Raw genomic sequence first — 24,839 nt, forward strand, 5'->3', positions numbered from 1 at the left:
CTCATCAACCCACAATGCGAGCAATCAACTACAAACTGAGAGAAGCTCAAGAGAGATCAGCCAGACGCAGCTCATTCTTTGGGAACGCTTTAAACAATAAAACAGGTCTGTGCTGGAGGTGTGGGAGTGGGCACTCGTCAAGGGGATGTCGATTTCAGCAGGCTGTTTGCAGGAACTGTGAATATACAGGGCATTTGGCCCGCATGTGCAAAAAAACAGCAGCTCGGCTGGTATACGAATCGGATGGGTCGGAAAGTGGACCAGAAGACGGTGGGGACAGTACCCGGGACACCGATGTACAGCGGGTCAACACGATCAATGGCCGCTGCTTTTACAACAGGACGCCTGCTATAATGATGAGGGTCCTACTCAACGGGATATCTGTCAACATGGAGCTGGATATGAGAGCGAGTCAATCTCTCATGGGCACTCAACAATTTGAACAACTGTGGCCGCATAAAAGAGACAGACCAAAACTCACAAGGGTCGACACCACACTAAGGACCTATACCAAAGAAATCGTACCAGTCCTCGGCAGCACCATGCTCTCTGTCACACACAAAGGGACAGTGAACCGACTTCCTCTGTGGATTGTCCCCAGAGACCCCCGAGCACTGCTGGGGAGAAGCTGGCTGGCAAAACTAAACTGGAAATGGGATGATGTCCATGCCATGTCATTAGAAGAACGGACCTCCTGCTCAGCAGTTATAAAGCGATTTGAACATCTCTTTCAGCCAGGTGTGGGCACTTTCAAAGGGGCCAAAGTCAAAATCTACATCACACAGGATACTAGACCGGTCCATCACAAGGCCAGAGCTGTACCCTATGTGATGAGGGAAAAGATTGAACACGAACTAGTCAGGCTTCTGCGGGAAGGCATTATATCACCTGTGGAATTTAGTGACTGGGCAAGTCCCATCGTCCCAGTCATGAAGCCTGATGGATCCGTACGAATCTGTGGGGACTACAAATCTACCATAAACAGAGTCTCCCTACAGGACCAGTACCCGCTGCCCAGAGCGGGGGACTTATTTGCCACATTGGCTGGAGGTAAACTTTTCTCAAAATTAGACCTCACATCTGCGTATATGACGCAAGAATTGACCGAGGAATCCAAGCTACTCACCACCATCAACACACATCGAGGCCTTTTCATGACTACGGAAGGGTCTGACGAACAGGACTGTGAGATAGTCATGGCAATCAATACCTTTGAGTCCACAGGTTTGCCCATGACGGCTCGCCAAATCAGAGCCTGGACGGCCAGCGACCCCACGTTATCCTTAGTAAAAAGATGAGTCCTAACCGGTGACTGGGCAGAGGCTCGCGATGCCTGCCCCGAGGAATTAAAACCCTTTCACAGGCGCATGCATGAGCTATCACTACAAGCAGACTGCCTGATATGGGGCCTCCGAATAGTCATGCCCCTGCGAGGCAGAGAGGCATTTGTCCGGGAGCTCCACCGCAAGCACCCGGGGATCGTTCTCATGAAGGCCATAGCCAGATCCCACGTCTGGTGGCCTGGTATTGACGCGGACTTGGAGCTCTGCGTCCGAAGATGCACCATTTGTGCCCAACTCAGCAATGCCCCCAGGGAGGCTCCACTGAGCCCCTGGCCCTGGCCTACCAAACCGTGGTCGCGGGTGCACATAAACTATGCAGGCCCATTCATGGGAAAAATGTTCCTTGTAGTTGTAGATGCATTTTCAAAGTGGATCGAATGCACCATTTTAAACTCGAGCACAACCTCCACCACTCCTCGCAACCATGTTTGCAACGCACGGAATCCCTGACATATTGGTCAGTGACAATGGTCCGTGCTTCACCAGCGCAGAATTCCAAGACTTTATAATTGACCACGGCATAAATCACATCAAGATGGCACCGTTCAAGCCGGCCTCCAACGGCCAGGCGGAGAGAGCAGTGCAAATCATTAAAGAAGGCATGCTTAAAATCCAAGGTCCCACGCTACAGGGTCGCCTGTCGCGACTGCTGCTGGCATACAGATCTCGTCCGCACTCACTGACTGGGATCCCTCCCGCGCAACTGTTGATGAAAAGAATTTTAAAAACAAGGCTCTCATTCATCCTCCCAGACATGCACGAAATCGTTGAGGCAAAGCGCCGTAAGCTGACTGAGTACCATGACAGAAATTCGAGGGGGAGATGGAATGAGATAGGGGACAAAGTGTTTGTACTAAACTATGGCAGGGGTCCCAAATGGCTTGCAGGGACAGTAACGGGCAAGGAAGGAAACAGGCTACTGATAGTACAAATGGACAATAGCAAAACCTGCCGGAGGCATGTAGACCAAGTCAAAAGCAGATTTACCAACAACACTACGGAACCAGAGGCAGACTACAATGTGGAACTCGCACCACACCTGGTGGACAGACAGAGGGAACAACCTGAGGAAAGGACAATCCCAACAGACAGCCCAGGCGAGTCAACAACAATCACACCAATCGAAACAGACAGCCCAGGCGAGATACCAGCAACCACACCCAAAGAAAAACAGACACCAAGACGAACAACTGAACCACAACTCAGACGCTCCACGCGAGAGCGTAGACCGCCTGAGAGACTGAACCTATAAAGATAATAAGACCTTGGGGAGGGTGATGTCATGTATCTTACATTATTATATATAACTGTATCCTAACATGCTATACATGACTGTAATAAGATATGACCTGTAACCACCAGCATACCTTACCACCAGGGGTGCACTTGCAAGAGACAGGTATATAAGGACAGGTCTCAGGCAAGTGCAGCATTCCAGAGCTGTGAAATGCCTCGTGTGAGTCTGTACTGAGGGGACAGGACTTTACAGAGTATAGGAGCAGGGAGGTCTTAATGCAGCTGTATAGGGCCTTGGTGAGGCCTCACCTGGAATATTGTGTTCAGTTTTGGTCTCCTTGTCTGAGGAAGGACGTTCTTGCTATTGAGGGAGTGGAGCTAAGGTTCACCAGACTGATTCCAGGGATGGCTGGGCTGTCATATGAGGAGAGACTGGATCGACTGGGCCTTTATTCACTGGAGTTTAGAAGGATGAGAGGGGATCCCATAGAAACATATAAGATTCTGACGGAACTGGACAGGTTAGATGTGGGAAGAATGTTCCTGATGTTGGGGAAGTGCAGAACCAGTGGACATAGTCTTAGGATAAGGGGTAGGCCATTTAGGACTGAGATGAGGAGAAACTTCTTCACTCAGAGAGTTGTTAACCCGTGAAATTCCCTGCCGCAGAGAGTTGTTGATGCCAGTTCATTGGATATATTCAAGAGGGAGTTAGATATGGCCCTTACGGTTAAGGGGAGCAAGGGGTATGGAGGGAACTGAAGGAATGATCAGCCATGATCTTATTGAATGGCAGTGCAGGCTCAAAGGGCCGAATGGCCTACTCCTGCACCTATTTTCTATGTTTCTATGTTTCTATTGCAGGGGCAGTACTGAGGGAGCGCCGCACTGTCGGAAGTTTAGTACTGAGGGAGTGCTACACTGTGGGAGGGGCAGTACTGAGGGAGCGCCGCACAGTCGGAAGGTTAGTACTGAAGAAGTGCTGCACTGTCGGAGGTGCCTTCTTTCAGATGAGATGTTAAACCGAGGCCCCGTCTGCTCTCTCAGGTGGGTGTAAAAGATCGCATGGCACTATTTTGAAGAAGAGCAGGGGAGTTCTCCCGGTGTCCTGGGGCCAATATTTATCCCGCAATCAGCATCACAAAAACAGATTATCTGGTCATTATCACATTGCTGTGTGTGAGAGCTTGCTGTGCGCAAATTGGCTGCCGTGTTTCCTACATTACAACAGCGACTACGCTCCAAAAAGTACTTAATTGGCTGAGAATCGCTTTGAGCCGTCCGGTGGTCGTGAAAGGCGGTATATAAATGCAAGTCTTCTTTCTTTCAAGCGCCCCCATTTGGCATGGAGTGACCCTCCAGTCCCACATGCACCTCCAGACTGACAGGGATCTGAATCCTGAGGTTTATTGCTGCAGCCTCAGGGTATTTGGGTTGACCAACAAGTAGTTTATGATCCCGCTACACATGGAATCCCTCCCCCTCCACCTTCAGACTCTGCAAGTTACAATTTTAAAAACAGGAAGAGAAATGGAAATAGTTCCAGAGCATGACTGTAACCAAACCCGATATAAATAGAAGCCTGCGGCAGGCACTGACACAACTAGGAACCACTCAGGACTTTGCGCATCTGTGCACAAGACACCCACTGCTATATCATGTACACCGGCTGCGATATACACAGATCCTGACTGTTAGAAAGATAGAAAGTCTTGCACTTATTTGGGCGCTGCTCACGATGTCAGGATGTCCCTAAATGCTTTTCAGCTAAGGTAGTAGTTTTTGAATTGTAGTCACTGTTGTAATGTAGCCAGTCAATTTGTGCACAGCAAGCTCCCACAATGTGATAATGAGAATGAACAGACTTTTTTAGTAATGTTGGTTGAGGGATAAATATTGGCCCCAGGACACCGGGGATAACTCCCCTGTTCTTCTTTGAAATAGTGCCATGGGATCTTTTACGTCCACCTGAGAGAGCAGACGGGGCCTCGGTTTAACTCCCTCTGATAGTGCAGCGCTCCCTCAGTACTGCCCCTCCGACAGTGCGGCGCTCCCTCAGTACTGCCCCTCCGACAGTGCGGCGCTCCCTCAGTACTGCCCCTCCGACAGTGCGGCACTCCCTCAGTACTGCCCCTCCGACAGTGCGGCGCTCCCTCAGCACTGCCCCTCCGACAGTGCGACGCTCCCTCAGTACTGCCCCTCCGACAGTGCGGCGCTCCCTCAGTACTGCACTGGCGTGTTAGCCTGAATCTGGAGTGGAACTTGAACCCACGACCTTCTGACTCAGAGATGAGTTTGCTACCCACTGAGCCACGGCTGACATGTACCATTTACACAGACCCTGCTGGATGCAATTGTTTTCCTTTCCTTACCTCGGACAGTTTGAAGAGAGGGTCCAGGACCTTTGTCTCCACTTGAAGTTCATGTTCCACAAGGACCTTTGCCAAAGTATTTTCCACCGAAGAGCAGACCTCCATCATCTTCCTGTGGGGAGAACGTTTAATGTTTGAGAAACAGGACTTGACTCCATCAGGCGGAAAGACTGAGCGACACTTTTGGAACCACAGGCTCATTGCAGCAGGTTCAAAGCCACACGGCACAGAATTATTTGTTTACTTGTTCCTGGGATGTGGGTGTCGCTGGCAAGGCCGGCATTTATTGCCCATCCCTAATTGCCCCTTGAGAAGGTGGTGGTGAGCCGCCTTCTTGAACCGCTGCAGTCCGTGTGGTGAAGGTGCTCCCACAGTGCTGTTAGGGAGTTCGTTCCAGGATTGTGACCCAGCGACGATGAAGGAACGGCCGATATATTTCCCAGTCGGGATGGTGTGTGACTGGGAGGGGAATGTGGAGGTGGTGGTGTTTCCATGGACCTGCTGCCCTTGTCCTTCTAGGGGGTGGAGGTCGCGGGTTTGGGAGGTGTTGCCGAAGAAGCCTTGGCGAGTTGCTGCAGTGCATCTTGTAGATGGTGCACACTGCAGCCAGGGGGCGCCGGTGGTGGAGGGAGTGAGTGTTGAAGGTGGTGGGTAGCGTGTCGATCGAGCGGCTGCTTTGTCCTGGATGGTGTCGAGTTTCTCGAGTGTTGTTGGAGCTGCACTTATCCATGCCCTTCTCTGAAGCAGGTTACTGGGTGGTAAACGGACTAAACACTGGGGGCTTAGAGGGTTAATTCATAAGGATAGGCTGCACATACCTGGCTTGTATACCCTTGAGTTTAGAATTTTTAGGCGTGATTGAATTGAAGTGTGATAAAGGGATAAAGGGATTCGATAGAGTGGATAGAGTAAAATATTCCCCTGGTGGGTGGGAGAGTCCAGAACAAGGGATACAATCTTCAAATTAGAGCCCGGCCGTTCAGGGGTGATGTGAGGAAGCATTTCTTCACACAAAGGGCAGTGGGAATCTGGAACTGTCTCCCTCAGAAAGCTGTTGGCGCCGGGGATTTTCAAGATGGCGACGGTTAGCTTATTGTTGGGTAAGGGTATCACAGGATATGGAGCATAGGCGAGTAGATGGAGGAAGGTCACCCTCCCTCACATTGAATGGTGGAGCAGGCTGAATAGTCTCCTTCTCTTCGATTTTTGCCAGATTAAGTTATCGGGGATATGGAGGGTAACAAGAAGACTTGCATTTCTATAGCACCTTTCACAACCTCAAACATCCCAAAACGCTTTACAACCAATGAAGTACTTTTGAAATGTAGCCATGTTGCGCACAGCAAGCTCCCACAAACAGCAATAGGATAATGACCAGACTGTCTGTTTTTTCAGTGATGTTGGTACATGGCACAGGGGATAACTGCCCTGCTCTTCTTCGAAATAGTGGTCATGGGATCTTTTACATCCACCTGAGAGAGCAGGCGGGGCCTCGGTTTAAGCTCTCCTCTGAAAGACAGCACCTCTGACACTGCAGCACTTCCTCAGTACTGCCCCTCTGACAGTACAGCACTCCCTCAGTACTGCCCCTCTGACAGTACAGCATTCTCTCAGTACTGCCCCTCAGAGAGTGCAGCACTCCCTTAGTACTGCCCCTCTGACAGTACAGCACTCCCTCAGTACTTCCCCTCAGACAGTGCAGCACTCCCTCAGTACTGCCCCTCCCACAGTGCGGCGCTCCCTCAGTACTGCCCCTCCGACAGTGCGGCGCTCCCTCAGCACTGCCCCTCCGACAGTGCGGCGCTCCCTCAGTACTGCCCCTCTGACAGTGCGGCGCTCCCTCAGCACTGCCCCTCCGACAGTGCGGCGCTCCCTCAGCACTGCCCTGGGAGTGTCAGCCTAGACTCTGTGCTCGAATCTCTGGAGTGGGACTTGAACCCACGACCTTGTAACTCAGAGGCGAGAGTGCTGCCCACTGAACCACAGCTGACGCATATCTCCTCCGTTCCACACATTCAGCCATCAGGCTGACTGCATCTCATTTGCAACTTCCTTCTCTGACAAGCTATCCAGTCAATCTCAGTATTTGAGATACCTATCGCCTCTTACTATTGGCACATTTCCTCCACTCACGAGTCAGTAAGGTATTGTATTCATTTCCCTCTCTCTGCAAAATGGTGCTGACCAAAAACTTTACAGTGTGGAGTACAGAGCCAGTAGGATTGGGTCAGGGGAGGACATGAGGCCCCCTCATCATTTGAGGTCGGTCAATGCAGGCCTCGGAGGGCCCCCTCTATTACGTTCCCAGGAAACTTTGTCACCCTGATTTCAGCCCCCAGGTTCGGCATGCAACTCTGGGCGAGGCCTTGGGACTAGGTAAGTCAAGTCCCACTCCAGGGACTTGAGCACATAAATCTAGGCTGACACTCCCAGTGCAGTAATGAGGGAGTGCCGCACTGTCAGAGGGACAGTACTGAGGGAGTGCTGCACTGTCGGAGGGGCAGTACTGAGGGAGCGCCGCACTGTCGGAGGGGCAGTACTGAGGGAGCACCGCACTGTCGGAGGGGCAGTACTGAGGGAGCGCCGCACTGTCGGAGGGGCAGTACTGAGGGAGTGCCGCACTGTCGGAGGGGCAGTACTGAGGGAGCGCCGCACTGTCGGAGGGGCAGTGCTGAGGGAGCACCGTACTGTCAGAGGGGCAGTACTGAGGGAGCGCCGCACTGTCGGAGGGGCAGTAATGAGGGAGTGCAGCACTGTCAGAGGGGCAGTACTGAGGGGGCGCCGCACAGTTGGAGGGGCAGTACTGAGGGAGTGCCACACTGTCAGAGGGGCAGTACTGAGGGAGCACAGTACTATCGGAGGGGCAGTACTGAGGGAGAGCTGCACTGTCGGAGGCGCAGTACTGAGGGAGCGCCGCACTGTCGGAGGGGCAGTACTGAGGGAGCACCGCACTGTCGGAGGGGCAGTACTGAGGAAGCGTCGCACTGTCGGAGGGGCAGTACTGAGGGAGCGCCGCACTGTCGGAGGGGCAGTACTGAGGAAGCGCCGCACTGTCGGAGGGGCAGTACTGAGGGAGCACCGCACTGTCGGAGGGGCAGTCATGAGGAATGCTGCAATGTCGGAGGTGCCGTCTTTCGGGTAAGACACTAAACCAAGGCCCCGTCTGCTCTCTGAGGTGGACATAAAAGATCCCATGACACTATTTCAAAGAAGAGCAGGGGAGTTATCTCCGGTGTCCTGGGGCCAATATTTATCCCTCAATCAACATCACTAAAACAGATTATCGGGTCATTATCACAATGCTGTGTGTGGGAGCTTGCTGTGCACAAATTGGTTGCAGCATTTCCCACATTACAACAGTGACCACACTCCAAAAATTACTTCATTGGCTGTAAAGCGCTTTGAGCTGTCTGTTGATCGTGAAAGGCGCTATATAAATGCAAGTGTTCCTTTTTAACCCGTCTGGTGTGCTGATTTAGAACACTTGTCCCACAGGAAGGGGCAATTCTTTTAAAGTAACAGGCCAATCGATAAGCGAAACATCCAAACTGTGCCTTAAACCCCAGCCTCCCTTTGAGCAAAGCCACGTGAGTCTACAACTCTTTTGGGGGGACAAAATAAACAGTTAGATCAAGTGCCACCCGATCTGGGGGACACTCCAAACACTTTCCAAATGCCCTTTTTTTTTGTTGTTTTTGTTGGGTTTTTTTTGTTTGTTTTTTTGTGTTTTTTTTGGGGGTCTTTAAAGTCATAAATTTTACAAGTGCCCCCTATAAAAGGGGAGGGGCACACCCACGTGAGTCTACAAAACTGTACACAATACTCCAGGTGTGGTCTCTCCAGGGCTCTATATAATTGCACTAAGAAGTCTTTACTCTTGCACTCAAATCCTCCTGTAATAAAGGCCAGCATATCATTTGCTTAATTGCTGCTGTGTTTGCTTACTCACCGAATGCAAGAGTCTCCGTCCAATTCTTTACAGCTATCCACCATGCTCACTGACAGAGTCATCAGGGACATCTTTTTCTGCAAAAACATGGAAGCAACAATTATGGTCTAGGCGTTGCCTTTGGTTGCCGGATTGGTGGGGGCGATAGGTGGTTGGGCGAGGGGGCGATGGTGGTCAGGCGAGGGGGGCATGGGTGCTCTACCAAGGGGGTTGATGGGTGGTCTACCGAGGGGGGATGGGTGGCCTAGCGAGGGGGCAATGGTGGTTGGGCGAGGGGGAATGGGTGGCCTAGCGAGGGGGCGATGAGTGGTCTAGCGAGGGGGAATGGATGGTTGGGCAAGGGGCAATGGATAGTCAGGCGAGGGGGCAATGGATAGTCGGGCGAGGGGGTGATGGGTGGTCGGGCGAGGGGGCGATGGTGATCTAGCGAGGGGAGGGGATGGGTGGTCTAGCAAGGCGGGGGGAATGCGAGGGGTCTCGTCCCAGAGGCAGGAACGCCTGCAGAAGCGAGTGAGGCATGCCTGCATCAAGTGAGATGGCCTACGGAAGAGGCGTGCAGGCCCAGAGGGGACACAGTGGGGGTTTGGGATAGTGCGCAGGAGTATACAGGCAGCGAGTGGAAAGGTGGCAATAGTTCCTGCGGGAAAATACCTCCGAACCGCAAGAAAAGTACGAACTGACCCGATTTAGAAAACATTTATTAGTTCCTGGGATGTGGGCGTCGCTGGCCAGGCCGGCATTTATTGCCCATCCCTAAATGCCCCTTGAGAAGGTGGTGGTGAGCCGCCTTCCTGAACCGCTGCAGTCCGGGTGGTGAAGGTGCTCCCACAGTGCTGTTAGGGAGGGAGTTCCAGGATTGTGACCCAGCGACGATGAAGGAATGGCCGATATATTTCCCAGTCGGGATGGTGTGTGACTGGGAGGGGAACGTGGAGGTGGTGGTGTTCCCATGGACCTGCTGCCCTTGTCCTTCTAGGGGGTAGAGGTCGCGGGTTTGGGAGGTGCTGCCGAAGAAGCCTTGGCGAGTTGCTGCAGTGCATCTTGTAGATGGTGCACACTGCAGCCAGGGGGCGCCGGTGGTGGAGGGAGTGAGTGTTGAAGGTGGTGGGTAGCGTGTCGATCAAGCGGGCTGCTTTGTCCTGGATGGTGTCGAGCTTCTTGAGTGTTGTTGGAGCTGCAACTCATCCAGGCAAGTTGAGAGTGTTCCATCACACTCCTGACTTGTGCCGTGTAGATGGTGGGAAGGCTTTGGGGGGTCAGGAGGTGAGACACTCGTCGCAGAATACCCAGCCTCTGACCTGCTTCGGACTCTTTTGTATCCTGCTTCGGTCCTCTCACAGGGTGAGTGATAGAGAGACTTTGGAAACAGTTGGGAGGAAGGCCATGTGTATTAAATACCTCAGCTACCCAGAGAGGCTTAAGCAGCTGGGTCTATATATTCAGAGAAATGTAGGCCAATGGCAATTCGACTGAGGTCTACACAATAATGAAGTGACTAGATTGAGTGCCTGCTGCCAAATTGATTGAATTATGGAGATTGGGGAGGCCCAGGGGTGACTCTAATAAATGACACAAGGGCAGAAATCAGTTCGTTGTCAGGCAGTTCTTCTTCATCCCAGGGTATAGTAGACCCCTGGAATAAATTGCCGGCTTACACAGAATTACACAGTATTTACAGCCCAGAAACAGGCCACTGGGCCCCACCGCTCTGTGCCGGGGTTTATGCCCCACCGCTCCGTGCCGGTGTTTATGCTCCACACCAGCCCCCTCCCACCCCTCTCCATCTCACCCCCATCACCATCTCCTTCTATTCCTTTCTCCCTCATGTGTTTATCCACCTTCCCCTTAAATGCATCGATACTATTCACCTGAACCCCTCCCTGTGGCAGCGAGTACCACATTCTCACCACTCTCTGGGTAAAGAAGTTTCTCCTGAATTCCCCATTGGATTAAATGGCGGAACAGGCTCAAGGGGCCAAATGGCCTTATGTTCCCACATTACTAAATCGTAAGCACCTCTTCCCACCCACACTACTAAATAAACCCTTTCTCCCACCCCGCCATATTGAAGAACAGGGTGACTCGAGCCTCATTTACCTTCTCATGGTATGACTTACATAGAAACATAGAAAATAGGTGCAGGAGTAGGCCATTCGGCCCTTCAAGCCTGCACCACCATTCAATATGATCATGGCTGATCATTCAACTTCAGTACCCCATTCCTGCTTTCTCCCCATACCCCTTGATCCCTTTAGCTGTAAGGGCCACATCTAACGAGCTGGTCTCAACAACTTTCTGTGGTAGAGAATTCCACAGGTTCACAATTCTCTGGGTGAAGAAGTTTCTCCCCATCTCGGTCCGAAATGGCTTACCCCTTATCCTTAGACTGTGACCCTGGTTCTGGACTTGCCCAACATCGGGAACATTCTTCATGCATCTAACCTGTCCAGTCCCGTCAGAATTTTATACATTTCTATGAGATCCCCTCTCATTCTTCTAAACTCCAGTGAATATAAGTCTAGTCGATCCAGTCTTTCTTCATGTGTCAGTCCTGCCATCCATCGTGCTGATTCATCGTGCGTCTTTACCGAGAGAGCCGGACTGGTTCCTGGTTCGGGGGCAGCTGGCATAATACAACAGGTAGGTGCCAAATAATAGAAGAACATAAGAACCTAAGAAATAGGAGCAGGAGTCGGCCATTCGGCCCCTCGAGCCTGCTCCGCCATTCAATTCGATCATGGCTGATCTTTGACCTCAACTCCACTTTGCTGCACTATCCCCATATCCTTCGATTCCCTTAATATCCAAAAATCTAGCGATCTCTGCCTTGAATATACTCAACGACTGAGCCTCCACAGCCCTCTGGGGCAGAGAATTCCAAACATTCACCACCCTCTGAGTGAGGAAATTTCTTCTTTAGAATCATAGAAATTTACAGCACTGAAGGAGGCCATTTTGGCCCATCGTTTCCGCGCCGACCGACAAAGAGCTATCCAGCCTAATCCCACTTTCCACTTCTTGGCCCGTAGGTTACAGCACTTCAAGTGCACACCCAAGTGTTTTTAAAAAGTGGTGAGGGTAAATGGCCGACCCTTTATCCTGAGACTGTGCCCCCTCATTCCAGATTTCCCAGCCAGGGGGAAATAACCTCTCAGTAGCTAATTAAATTTTCTCCAATTAAATATTGGGAAGACCGAAGCCATTATCTTTGGTCCCCGTCACAAACTGCGTTCCCTAACCACTGACTCCATCCCTCTCCCTAGCATCAATCTGAGGGTGAACAAGACAGTTTGCAACCTAGGTGTCATATTTGACTCTGAAATGAGCTTCCAGCCATATATCCGCAGCATAACTAAAACTGCCTTATTCCACCTCTGTAACGTTGCCCACCTCTGCCCCTGCCTCAGCTCTTCTGCTGCTGAAACCCTCATCCATGCCTCTGTTACCTCTAGATTTGACTATTCCAACGCGCTCCTGGCCGGCCTCCCACATTCTACCCTTTGTAAACTTGAAGTCATCCAAAACTCAGCAGCCCGTGTCCTAACCCGCACCAAGTCCCGCTCACCCATCACCCCCTGTGCTCACTGCCCCATGTCCTAACCCGCACCAAGTCCTGCTCACCCATCATCCCCTGTGCTCGCTGACCTACATTGGCTCCCAATTAAACAATGCCTTGATTTCAAAATTCTCACCCTTATTTTCAAATCCCTCCATAGCCCTCGCCCCCCCCATCTCTGTAATCTCCTCTAGCCCCACAACCCTCCGAGATGTCTGCGCTCCTCTAATTCTGCCCTCCTGAGCATCCCTGATTATATCGCTCCACCATCGGTGGCCGTGCCTTTTGTTGCCTGGGCCCCAAGCTCTGGAACTCCCTCCCTAAACCTCTCCACCTCTCTACCTCTCTTTCCTCCTTTAAGATACTCCTTATAACCGACCTCTTTGACCAATCTTTTGGCCATCTGCCTGAATTCTTATGTGGTTAAGTGTCAAATTGATCTGTTTGTCTTGTTACAGTGTTGTGAAACGCTTGGGACGTTTTACTATGTGAAACGCGCTATATAAATGAAAGTTCTTATTATTATCTACCCTGACAATCCCACTAAGAATCTAAGTCATGATCAGTGTGACCTCCTGGAGTAGTTTCACTTGTGGTTGACAGTCACTTGCACATGCTCACAAGAGGAGTGTCTCTCCACCAATGGAGACCTCCTGCCTTCAACGAGACAGATGGAGTCTCTTTACTCACCAGACGTTTCTCAAAATCTGACCCCTGTTGACTCTGCAGACACGCCAATAACCTCTTGTGTGTGTTGTACGTCGCCCGCCTGGCTGGCTCAATCCTGTTTTCAAACTGAGCAAAGGGGGAGACAAAAGAGGTGAAAGATCAGTTTGCCCGATTGAGGGGAATGCAGCATTGCCATAGAAACAGGTCAAGATCAAAGTTCGGATGATGAAAGGCCTTTGGCCCATCGGATCTCATCCTTCGGCTCACCAGATTGATTACTGGGATGAAGGATTGTCTTATGAGCAGGTTGGGCCTATACTCATTGGAGTTTAGAAGAATGAGAGGTGATCTTATTGAAACATATAAGATTCTGAGGGGACTCGACAGGGTAGATGCAGAGAGGATGTTTCCCCTCGTGGGGGAATCTAGAACTAGGGCACATAGTCTCAGAATAAGGGGTCGTCCATTTAAAATGGAGATGAGGAGGAATTTCTTCTCTCAGAGGGTGGTGAATCTTTGGAATTCTCTGCCCCAGAGAACTGTGGAGGCTGGGTCATTGAATATATTTAAGGTGGAGATCGGCAGATTTTTGAACAATAGATGAGTCGAGGGTTATGGGGAGCGGGCGGGGAAGTGGAGTTGAGGCCAAGATCAGATCAGCCATGATCTCATTGAATGGTGGAGCAGGCTCGAGGGGCCGAATGGCCGACTCCTGCTCCTATTTCTTATGTTGTGTTTCTTATGTTTCTTCCGGAAAAGCAAGCCTACCAATGTAGCTTTAAGACAGGCTTCAGCTTAAGGTCTCTTCCAAAGGATGGCATCACATGTGAAGCAGGACTCCCTCAGTACAACATAGAGGGGTCGCATACCCTCAGTACGTCTGACCCAGAGGCGCAAATGCTGCCAGCTGTGTCAAGCTCACACCTAAATGGCACAACTTGACACAAATACAGCGTATGGCATGCATGAGAGTGAATCACAGAACCACAGACATTTACAGCACGGAAGGAGGCCATTTCAGCCCACCGTGTCCGCGCCGGCTGACAAAGAGTTACCCAGCCTAATCCCACTTTCCAGCTCTCGGTCCGTAGCCCTGTAGGTTGCGGTACTTCAAGTCTGTAATCTTTTTCAGCCTTACAATCGCACGAGATGTCTGCGCTCCTCTAATTCTGCCCTCCTGACCATCCCTGATTATAATCGCTCCACCATCGGTGGCCGTGCCTTCTGTTGCCTGGGCCCCAAGCTCTGGAACTCCCTCCCTAAACCTCTCCGCCTCTCTACCTCTCTTTCCTCCTTCAAGACGCTCCTTAAAACCCACCTCCTTGACCCAGCTTTTAGTGGCTCAGTGTCAAATGTATCTGTCTTGCCTTATAACACTGCTGTGAAGCGCCTGGGAGCGTTTTACTACGTTAAAAGTGCTATATAAATAAAAGTTATTAATATTATTCAAGTGCACATCCAAGTACTTTTTAAAAGTGGTAAGGGTTTCTGTTGGCAGAAAATTTGAGTGACCCAGATGTGAGGAAGTTCAGTCAATAATCAGGATTGGGAGGAATTCGGAATCTCAAAATTACAAGCCTGTGATTTTTGGTGGGATGGTGAAAGGAGACCTAATGCTCACTAGCTCGAGCTCTCCCTGTCCCATCATTTGTTTCCTGGTAAGTCAGAGAACCCCCTTCATGTTACATTTCTGAGCTGCTATATTGGGACTATCCGCCCTGGGCAGCTCAGGTGGCCGTACCTGGAAGAGGTCTTCACTGAGAAGTTCCGAATTCTCACTTCTGGAAAGAAAAAAAAGGAGAAAGCACAATATCAGCACGGCGATTAACGTCAAAATGATTTCTGACAACAGTGAGATTGCAAGTAACCTGGAACTTTGGGGCGGGATTTTCGGCTTGGCTGATTTCGGGCGGTAATGGCGGCGGGCGGTAAAGTTAGCGCCCGGGAACAGTTTGCGCCTCCGTCAGCAATATTGGGCAGCTGGGCCTTGAGTGTGGGGCGGAGCGCTAGGGGAGGTGTTGCCCACTGCTCTTAGGGCGCTAGGCCGGCTGAGCATGGGAAGATCCCGAACTAAACAGCCGGCCTCAAAGCGCCCTGAGAGAGGCCTCGGGGAGGGGAAAACACATCCCTGATACACAGCCCACGTCGCCACAACATAAATCGCAAAAAAATTAAAAATAACAAACAATCGCACTTACCTGAGGCGGACATTACTAACCTCACTGCGGCCACCACAGATCGGACCATCCATTTCCCCAGCTGGTCCCAGCAGGGGGCGCCGCAGGGCGCTACGGGTCGGGCGGGAAGTAAAAATCGAGCTGGTGTCGCCACCAGGGGGCGTTACACACCGGCTCGTCTATCCCGGGCGGTAATGCTCCGCGCCCCGCCCAAACCGGGGCAAAACATAGAAACATAGAAAATAGGTGCAGGAGTAGGCCATTCGGCCCTTCGAGCCTGCACCGCCATTCAATATGACCATGGCTGATCATGCAACTTCAGTACCCCATTCCTGCTTTCTCGCCATACCCCTTGATCCCTTTGCCATAAGGGCCGCATCTAACTCCCTTTTGAATAACGAACTGGCCTCAACAACTTTCTGTGGTAGAGAATTCCACAGGTTCACCACTCTCTGGGTGAAGAAGTTTCTCCTCATCTCGGTCCTAAATGGCTTACCCCTTATCCTTAGACTGTGACCCCTGATTCTGGACTTCCCCAACATTGGGAACATTCTTCCTGCATTTAACTTGAACAATCCAGTCGGAATTTTATATGTTTTTATGAGATCCCCTTGCATTCTTCAAAATTCCAGTGAAAATAAGCCTAGTCAATTCAGTCTTTCTTCATATGTCAGTCCTGCCATCCCGGGAATCAGTCTGGTGAACCTTCGCTGCACTCCCTCAATAGCAAGAATGTCCTTCCTCAGAATAGGAGACCAAAACTGTGCACAATATTCAAGGTGAGGCCTCACCAAGGCCTTGTACAACTGCAGCAAGACCTCCCTGCTCCTATACTCAAATCCTCTTGCTATGAAGGCCAACATGCCATTTGCATTCTTCACCGCCTGCAGTACCTGCATGCCAACTTTCAATGACTGATGTTTCATGACACCCAGGTCTCGTTGCACCTCCCCTTTTTAATAATCTGTCACCATTCAGATAATATTCTGCCTTCCTGTTTTTGCCACCAAAGTGAATAACCTCACATTTATCTACATTATATTGCATCTGCCATGCATTTGCCCACTCACCTAACCTGTCCAAGTCACCCTGCAGCCTCTTAGCATCCTCCTCACAGCTCACACTGCCACTCAGCTTAGTGTCATCTGCAAACTTGGAGATATTACATTCAATTCCTTCGTCCAAATCATTAATGTATATTGTAAATAGCTGGGCTCCCAGCACTGAACCTTGTGGTACCCCACTAGTCACTGCCTGCCATTTTGAAAAGGACCCGTTTATTCCAACTCTTTGCTTCCTGTCTGCCAACCAGTTCTCCATCCACGTCAATACATTACCCCCAATACCATGTGCTTTAATTTTGCACACTAATCTCTTGTGTGGGACCTTGTCAAAAGCCTTTTGAAAGTCCAAATACATCACATCCACTGGCTCCCCCTTGTCCACTCTACTAGTTACATCCTCAAAAAAATTTTCATTTTCCTTTCATAAATCCATGCTGACTTGGACCGATCCTGTCACTGCTTTCCAAATGCGCTGCTATTACATCTTTAATAATTGATTCTAATATTTTCCCCACTACCGATGTCAGGCTAACCGGTCTATAATTCCCTATTTTCTCTCTCCCTCCTTTTTTAAAATGTGGGGTTACATTAGCTAACCTCTAATCCATAGGAACTGATCCAGAGTTGATAGAATGTTGGAAAATCACCACCAATGCATCCACTATTACTAGGGCCACTTCCTTAAGTACTCTGGGATGCAGACTATCAGATCCTGGGGATTTATCGGCCTTCAATCCCATCAATTTCCCTAATGCAATTTCCTGACTAATAAGGATTTCCTTCAGTTCCTCCTTCTCGCTAGAACCTTTGTCACCTAGTATTTCCGGAAGGTTATTTGTGTCTTCCTTAGTGAAGACAGAATCAAAGTATTTGTTCAATTGGTCTGCCATTTCTTTGTTCCCATTATAAATTCATTTGATTCTGACTGCAAGGGACCTACATTTGTCTTCATTAATCTTTTCCTCTTCATATATCTATAGAAGTTTTTGCTATCAGTTTTTATGTTCCCTGCAAGCTTCCTCTCATACTCTATTTTACCCCTCCTAATTAAATCCTTGTGCTCCTCTGCTGAATTCTAAATTTCTCCCAGTCCTCAGGTTTGCTGCTTTTTTTGGCCAATTTATATGCCTCTTCCTTGGATTTAACACCATCCCTAATTTCCCTTGTTAGCCACGGTTGAGCCACCTTCCCCGTTTTATCTTTATGCCAGACAGGGATATACAATTGTTGAAGTTCATCCATGTGATCTTTAAATGTCTGCCATTGCCTATCCACCGTCAACCCTTTAAGTATCATTCACCAGTCTATCCTAGCCAATTCACACCTCATACCATCAAAGTTACCTTTCTTTAAGTTCAGGACCCTAGTCTCTGAACTAACTGTGTCACTCTCCACCTTAATGAAGATTGCTACCATATTATGGCCACTCTTCACGAAGGGGCCTCGCACAACAAGATTGCTAATTAATCCTCTTTCATTACACAAGACCCAGTCGAGGATGACCTGCTCTCTAGTTGGTTCCTCAACATATTGGTCAAGAAAACCATGCCTTATACACTCCAGGAAATCCTCCTCCACTGTATTGCTACCAGTTTGGTTAGCCCAATCTATATGTAGATTAAAGTCACCCATGATAACTGCTGTACCTTTATTGCATGCATCCCTAATTTCCTGTTTGATGCCATCCCCAACCTCACTACCACTGTTTGGTGGTCTGTACACAACTCCCACTCGCATTTTCTGCCCTTTGGTGTTCCGCAGCTCTACACATAAGAGTCCACATCATCCAAGCTAATGTCCTTCCTTACTATTGCGTTAATCTCCTCTTTAATCAGCAACGCTACCCCACTTTCTTTTCCTTTCTGTCTATCCTTCCTGAATATTGAATAGCCCTGGATGTTGAGTTCCCAGCCTTGGTCACCCTGGAGCCATGTCTCCGTAATCCCAATTACATCATATCCGTTAACAGCTATCTGAGCAGATAGCAGAGGAAACAGAGCCGGAGGGGTCAATGGAAAATTTCAAAACTTCGATTGATAGATTTTTGTTAGTTAAGCGTGTTAAGGGTTAGGACCGATGGAGTTAAGATACAGATCAGCCACGATCTAATTGAATGGTGGGACAGGCTCGAGGGTCTGAATGGCCTCCTCCTGTTCCTGTGCAACAGGCTCGAGGGGCTGAATGGCCTCCTCCTGTTCCTTCTCTGCTGATTGGTACTGTATCCATTCTCAATGTGGCAGTTCCCACACATTCACAAAGCATTCCTTTTTTATTGTTAGGTTTCTAGAAGAACTGAGAGGCTCTGCCTGGAGACGACTTTGAGGATTGTGCAGTCAGGAACCATACAAGCAGAACTGAGAGGATGAAATAACCGCTGTGCAGCTTGGAATATTTCATCACTCCCCTACACACAGATCAACAATTGCAACAACAACAACCTGTGTTCTTATAGCGCCTTTAATGTAGTGAACTGTCCCAAGGTGCTTCACTGGAGCGATTACCAGACAAAATTTGACACCGAGCCACATAACGAGATATTAAGACAGGCGACCAAAAGCTCGGTCAAAGAGGTCAGTTTTAAGGATCGTCTTAAAGGAGGAGAGAGCGGCGGAGAGGTTTAGGGAGGGAGTTCCAGAGCTTGAGGCCCAGGCAACAGATGGCATGGTGGAGCGATTTAAATCAAGGTTGTGCAAGAGGCCAGAATTGGAAGAGTGGAGACATCTCGGGTGGGTTGTAGGGCTGGAGGAGATTGCAGAGTTAGGGAGGGGTGAGGCCATGGAGGGAAATGAAACTTTGAGGATTTTAAAATCGAGGCGTTGCTGGAGCGGGAGCCAATGTAGGTCAGTGAGCACAGGGGGTGATGGGTGAGCGGGACTCAGTGTGAGTTAGGACACGGGGCAGTGAGCACAGGGGGTGATGGGTGAGTGAGACTGGGTGTGAGTTAGGACACGGAGCAGTGAGCACAGGGGGTGATGGGTGAGTGGGACTCGGTGCAAGTTAGGACACGGGGCAGTGAGCACAGGGTGTGATGGGTGAGTGGGACTCGGTGCAAGTTAGGACACGGGGCAGTGAGCACAGGGGGTGATGGGTGAGCGGGACTCGGTGCGAGTTAGGACATGGGGCAGCGAGCACAGGGGGTGATAGGTGAGCGGGACTTGGTGCGAGTTAGGACATGGGGCAGTGAGCACAGGGGGGTGATGGGTGAGCGGGACTTGGTGCGAGTTAGGACACGGTGCAGCGAACACAGGGGGTGATGGGTGAGCGGGACTCGGTGCGAGTTAGGACACGGGGCAGCGAGCACAGGTGGTGATGGGTGAGCGGGACTCGGTGCGAGTTAGGACATGGGGCAGCGAGCACAGGAGGTGATGGTTTAGCGGGACTTGGTGCGAGTTAGGACACGGGGCAGTGAGCACAGGGGGTGATGGGTGAGCGGGACTCAGTGCGAGTTAGGACACGGGGCAGTGAGCACAGGAGGTGATGGTTTAGCGGGACTTGGTGCGAGTTAGGACACGGGGCAGTGAGCACAGGGGGTGATGGGTGAGCGGGACTTGATGTGAGTTAGGACACGGGGCAGCGAGCACAGGGGGTGATGGGTGAGCAGGACTTGGTGCGAGTTAGGACACGGTGCAGCGAACACAGGGGGTGATGGGTGAGTGGGACTCGGTGCGAGTTAGGACACGGGGCAGCGAGCACAGGGGGTGATGGGTGAGCGGGACTTGATGTGAGTTAGGACACGGGGCAGCGAGCACAGGGGGTGATGGGTGAGCGAGACTTGGTGCGAGTTAGGACATCAGAAACTGGGTTGGATTCCTTTTGCCTAGAACCATTTGAGCTGACAGAAGGGAAAGGTTTTCGACCCATCAGCTTGGCTGGATTCGATGCTAAGTCCTGAAGTTAACAGAGCAATGTCTAAACATTGAGATCAAGGACTGTTTTCTCATCTACTGAGCTACTGAGTCATCCAGCAGAGAGAGAAGCCCTACTCCAGGCTAACCAAAACCAAATCCCAGAAGTGAAAGGACATTTCGTAACCCAATGAACACTACTGAATAGAAACTGTGCAAACCCATTGTGTTTCCCAGTTCCTTGTCACAAGGCGATCATTAGGCACATTTATACTCATCAGCAACTTATATTTATGTAGAGCCTTTAACGTAGTAAGATGACCCATGGCGCTTCACAGGAGTGTTAACAAATGTAATTTGACACACAGCCATATAAGGCGACTCACACCAAGGCCCGCTCACCCATCACCCCCTGTGCTCACTGCCCCATGTCCTAACTCGCACCAAGTCCCGCTCACCCATCACCCCCTGTGCTCACTGCCCCGTGTCCTAACTCACACCGAGTCCCGCTCACCCATCACCCATGTGCTCACTGCCCCATGTCCTAACTCGCACCCAGTCCCGTTCACCCATCACCCCCTGTGCTCACTGCCCCGTGTCCTAACTCGCACCAAGTCCCGTTCACCCATCACCCCCTGTGCTCACTGCCCCGTGTCCTAACTCGCACCAAGTCCCGCTCACCCATCACCCCCTGTGCTCGCTGCCCCGTGTCCTAACTCGCACCGAGTCCCGCTCACCCATCACCCCCTGTGCTCACTGCCCCCGTGTCCTAACTCACACCCAGTCCCACTCACCCATCACCCCCTGTGCTCGCTGCCCCGTGTCCTAACTCGCACCGAGTCCCGCTCACCCATCACCCCCTGTGCTCACTGCCCCGTGTCCTAACTCGCACCGAGTCCCGCTCACCCATCACCCCCTGTGCTTACTGCCCTGTGTCCTAACTCGCACCCAGTCCCGCTCACCCATCACCCTCTGTGCTCGCTGACCTACATTGGCTTGTTCAGAGATAGGTTTTAAGGGACGTCTTGAAGGCAGAGAGATTTAGGTAAGGAATTCGAGAGCTTAAGGCCTCAACACTAAAGGCACGGCCGCCAATGGCGAGGCAAAGGAATTTGAGGAAAGACAAGAGGCCAGAATTGGAGGAGCGCAGAGTTCTGGGAGGGTTGTAGGGCTGGAAGGGGTTACAGAGATAGGCAGGGGGCGATGCTATGGAGAGATTTAAACACGAGGATGACAATTTTAAATTCATGGCGTTGATGGACTGGGAGCCAATGTAGGTCAGCGAGCACAGAGGGTGATGGGTGAACGGGACTTGGTATGAGTTAGTACACGGGTCAGTGAGCACAGTGGGTGATGGGTGAGTGGGACTCAGTGCGAGTTAGCACTCGGGGCAGCAAGCACAGGGGGTGAAGGGTGAATAGGACTTGGTGTGAGTCAGGACATGGGGCAGCGAGCACAAGGGGTGATGGGTGAGCGGGACTTGATGCGAGTTAGGACTCGGGGCAGCGAGCACAGCGGGTGATGGGTGAGCGGGACTTGATGCGAGTTAGGACACGGGGCAGCGAGCACAGGGGGTGATGGGTGAGCGGGACTTGGTGCAAGTTAGGACACGGGGCAGCGAGCACAGGGGGTGATGGGTGAGCGGGACTCAGTGCGAGTTAGGACACGGGACAGCGAGCACAGGGGGTGATGGGTGAGTGGGACTCAGTGCGAGTCAGTACACGGGGCAGCGAGCACAGGGGGTGATGGGTGAGTGGGACTTGGTGCGAGTTAGGACACGGGGCAGCGAGCACAGGGGGTGATGGGTGAGCAAAACTCGGTGCGAGTTAATACACGGGGCAGCGAACACAGAGGGTGATGGGTGAGTGGGACTTGATGCGAGTTCGGACACAGGGCAGCGAGCTCAGTGGGTGGTGGGTGAGCGGGACTTGGTGCGAGTTAGGACACGGGACAGCAGAGTTTCGGATGGGCTGAAGTTTAGGGAGGGTGGGAGATGGGAGGCTGGCCAGGAGAGCACTGGAATAATCCAGACTGGAGGTCACCAAAGCATGGATGAGGGTTCCAGCAACACCTATGTCAATCATTGTGATTAATCGTGCATTAACACGCCAACGCACAGTCTGACACCAATCATCGAAACATAGAAATTTACAGCGCAGAAGGAGGCCATTTCGGCCCATCGTGTCCGCGACGGGCAACAAAGAGCCGCACGGCCCTCGGTCAGCAGCCCTGAAGGTTACATATAAACCCATGAACAATGAAAAATGGCGGAAAGGTAAAGAGCACCCGCCCAACCAGTCCACCCCACACAACTGCGACACCCCTTACAGTGAAACATTCTACACTCCACCCCAACCGGAGCACGTTGGCTTCTCGCCAGGCAGAGGCCTGTTGACACATCCCCTTGCATGGCTTTGAGGTCTTTAAAATGATGAAAGGTTTTGATCGGGTGGATACAGAGAGAGTGTTCCCACTTGTGGGGAAGTGCATAACTAGAGGCCATCAATATAAGATAGTCACCGAGAAATCCAATGGGGAATTCAGGAGAAACTTCTTTACCCAGAGAGCGGTGAGAATGTGGAACTCGCTGCCACAGGGAGGGGTTGAGGCGAATAGTATCGATGCATTTAAGGGGAGGCTGGACAAGGATATGGGGGAGAAGGGAATAGAGGGTTATGCTGATAGAGTTAGATGAGAAAGGACGGGGGAGAGGCTCGAGTGGAGCATAAACGCCGGCATGGACTGGTTGGGCCAAAAGGCCTGTTTCTGGGCCGTATGTCCAATGTAATCCGATGGAACTTTATCGGTCCTGTCTTAGGGAGAGATACCTGGATCCAGCACGGGGAGCCCTGAATCCCCAACAGTTAGAGACGGGGAGAATGGAATAATTTAAATTCAGCTCAGGCAGGTTTACAAAGTGTTGAACTTTGCAAACCAGGTTTGGAGACGACACGAAACTGGGAAATGCAGCACACAGTGAGGAGGATAGTGACAGACCTTAGGAGGACACAGACAGACGGGTGAAGTGGGCAGGCACGTAGCAGATGGAAATGTAATGCAGGGAAGTGGGGAGCAGGGGAGGGTGCTCAACAGGAAAGATCTCAAAAGCAAAATACTGGAAATCTGAAATTGAAAAACACAAAATGCTGGAAATACTCAGCGGGTCAGGCAGCATCTCAGCCCCGATTTTAACCCCCGGGGGATTCCCCACTCGGGCCTGAGTTAAAATTGCAGCCGGGTCTCAATGATGTCATTGGGCCGCAACATGTGCCGGTCTAAAGAGGGACCCTGTTGTCTCTGGGTGTAATGTATTTGGGTTCTTTGCTTAAGGATTCACAGCAACACATTGCTATTAAGAACTAGTTGGTTTATTAACAAAGGTTTAACAATCACACTACACATTACCGGTTCATCCACCAGGCTCACAACCACCTGCCCCATCGTGGATCCCCCGAACCCAACTGGCCGGGGCTTTATTGAGTCTTGTGACAATCACGTGACTGGCTAAGCCACCCCCAACTCAACAGCTCGACCAACCGGTGAGCATCCTCACAGGTGTGTACATTACACCGGGCGTGTGTTCGTGCTGCCCGCTCAGGAAAGCAGGTTAAAATCGCAGATGTTGCGATCGTGGCGGCTCTCAGACAGGTAGGAGCCCAGGACGGTTTTAACTGCCCACCCGCCGGGTTTCTGCGGAGCGAGTGGGGCTAAAATCACCCCCATTTGTTTCGGGTCGATGGCCTTACGTCAGAACAGAAGGGAACATTTTGGAAAGGTGTCAACATTTGATTTTAACAACTAAATGATTTTACAGCATAATTTTGCAGAATATTTCTCCCTCCCTCTCGACAAGTCACACACGCTAAAATAGCAACAAAGTCAACAACAACAACTTATATTTATACAGCGCCTTTATCGTCGTAAAACATCTCAAGGAGTGTTATAAGACAATAAAATTGACACCGAGCCACATAAGGAGATATTAAAACAGGTGAGATAGGTTTTAACATAGAAACAATGGGCCCAAGTTTCCACATGATTTGCGCCTGATTTTTAGGAGCAACTGGTGGAGAACGGACTATCTTAGAAATCGCAATTCTCCACATTTTTTTTTCTGCCGTTCTAGTGAGTTAGAACAGTTCTACTTTGGAACAGAATTTTTTCTTCAAAAGGGGGCGTGTCCGGCCACTGACGCCTGATTTGAAAGTTTCCACAGTGAAAACGTACTCCAAACTAAAGTAGAATGGAGCAAGTGAAGATTTTTGTAGAACTGAAAAAACCTGTTCTACACATTAAAAAATCAGGCGCAGGTTACAAATTAGGCGTCCAGAACGAGGTGGGGGGGGAGGGGTGGGGGAAGGGAAGTCATTAAATTATATAATAAATCTTTATTTATACTTATACAAATATTATACAAATAAATCCAACCTGAATAAACATTTATAAGCAAAGAAAAGATTAAATAAACCATCTTCCTACCTGTGTGAAAGTGCTTCAGGCAGGCCTTTCGGGACCGAAGGCTGAACGGGCCGGCCCGAGACTTCGGGCAGGGCCCGTCCCCAGCACCAGATTTACAGGTAGGTGGCGTTGGGTTGGGTCGGGGAGGGGAGGTTCGGTTCGGGTCGGGG

General features: G+C 50.7%; 1 protein-coding gene across 2 annotated transcripts in view; it reads right to left on the reverse strand.

Moving 5' to 3' along the window:
- Window positions 1-24,839, reverse strand: part of LOC139230541 (SH3 domain-binding protein 1-like) — a 74,076-nt gene that overhangs the window by 42,975 nt on the left and 6,262 nt on the right. Inside the window, exons 2-5 of one of the 2 annotated variants that reach the window (XM_070862375.1) lie at window positions 14,867-14,903; window positions 13,147-13,251; window positions 8,901-8,977; window positions 4,952-5,063 (exon numbers count right to left, since the gene is read on the reverse strand). In XM_070862375.1, the coding sequence (XP_070718476.1) occupies window positions 4,952-5,063; window positions 8,901-8,977; window positions 13,147-13,251; window positions 14,867-14,903 (331 nt within the window). Of the gene's footprint in view, window positions 1-4,951; window positions 5,064-8,900; window positions 8,978-13,146; window positions 13,252-14,866; window positions 14,907-24,839 lie in introns of both variants that reach the window. The other variant, XM_070862374.1, reaches the window with a different exon arrangement.

Source organism: Pristiophorus japonicus, chromosome 19, assembly GCF_044704955.1.
Source record: "Pristiophorus japonicus isolate sPriJap1 chromosome 19, sPriJap1.hap1, whole genome shotgun sequence".
NCBI classification, from domain to species: Eukaryota; Metazoa; Chordata; class Chondrichthyes; family Pristiophoridae; genus Pristiophorus; species Pristiophorus japonicus.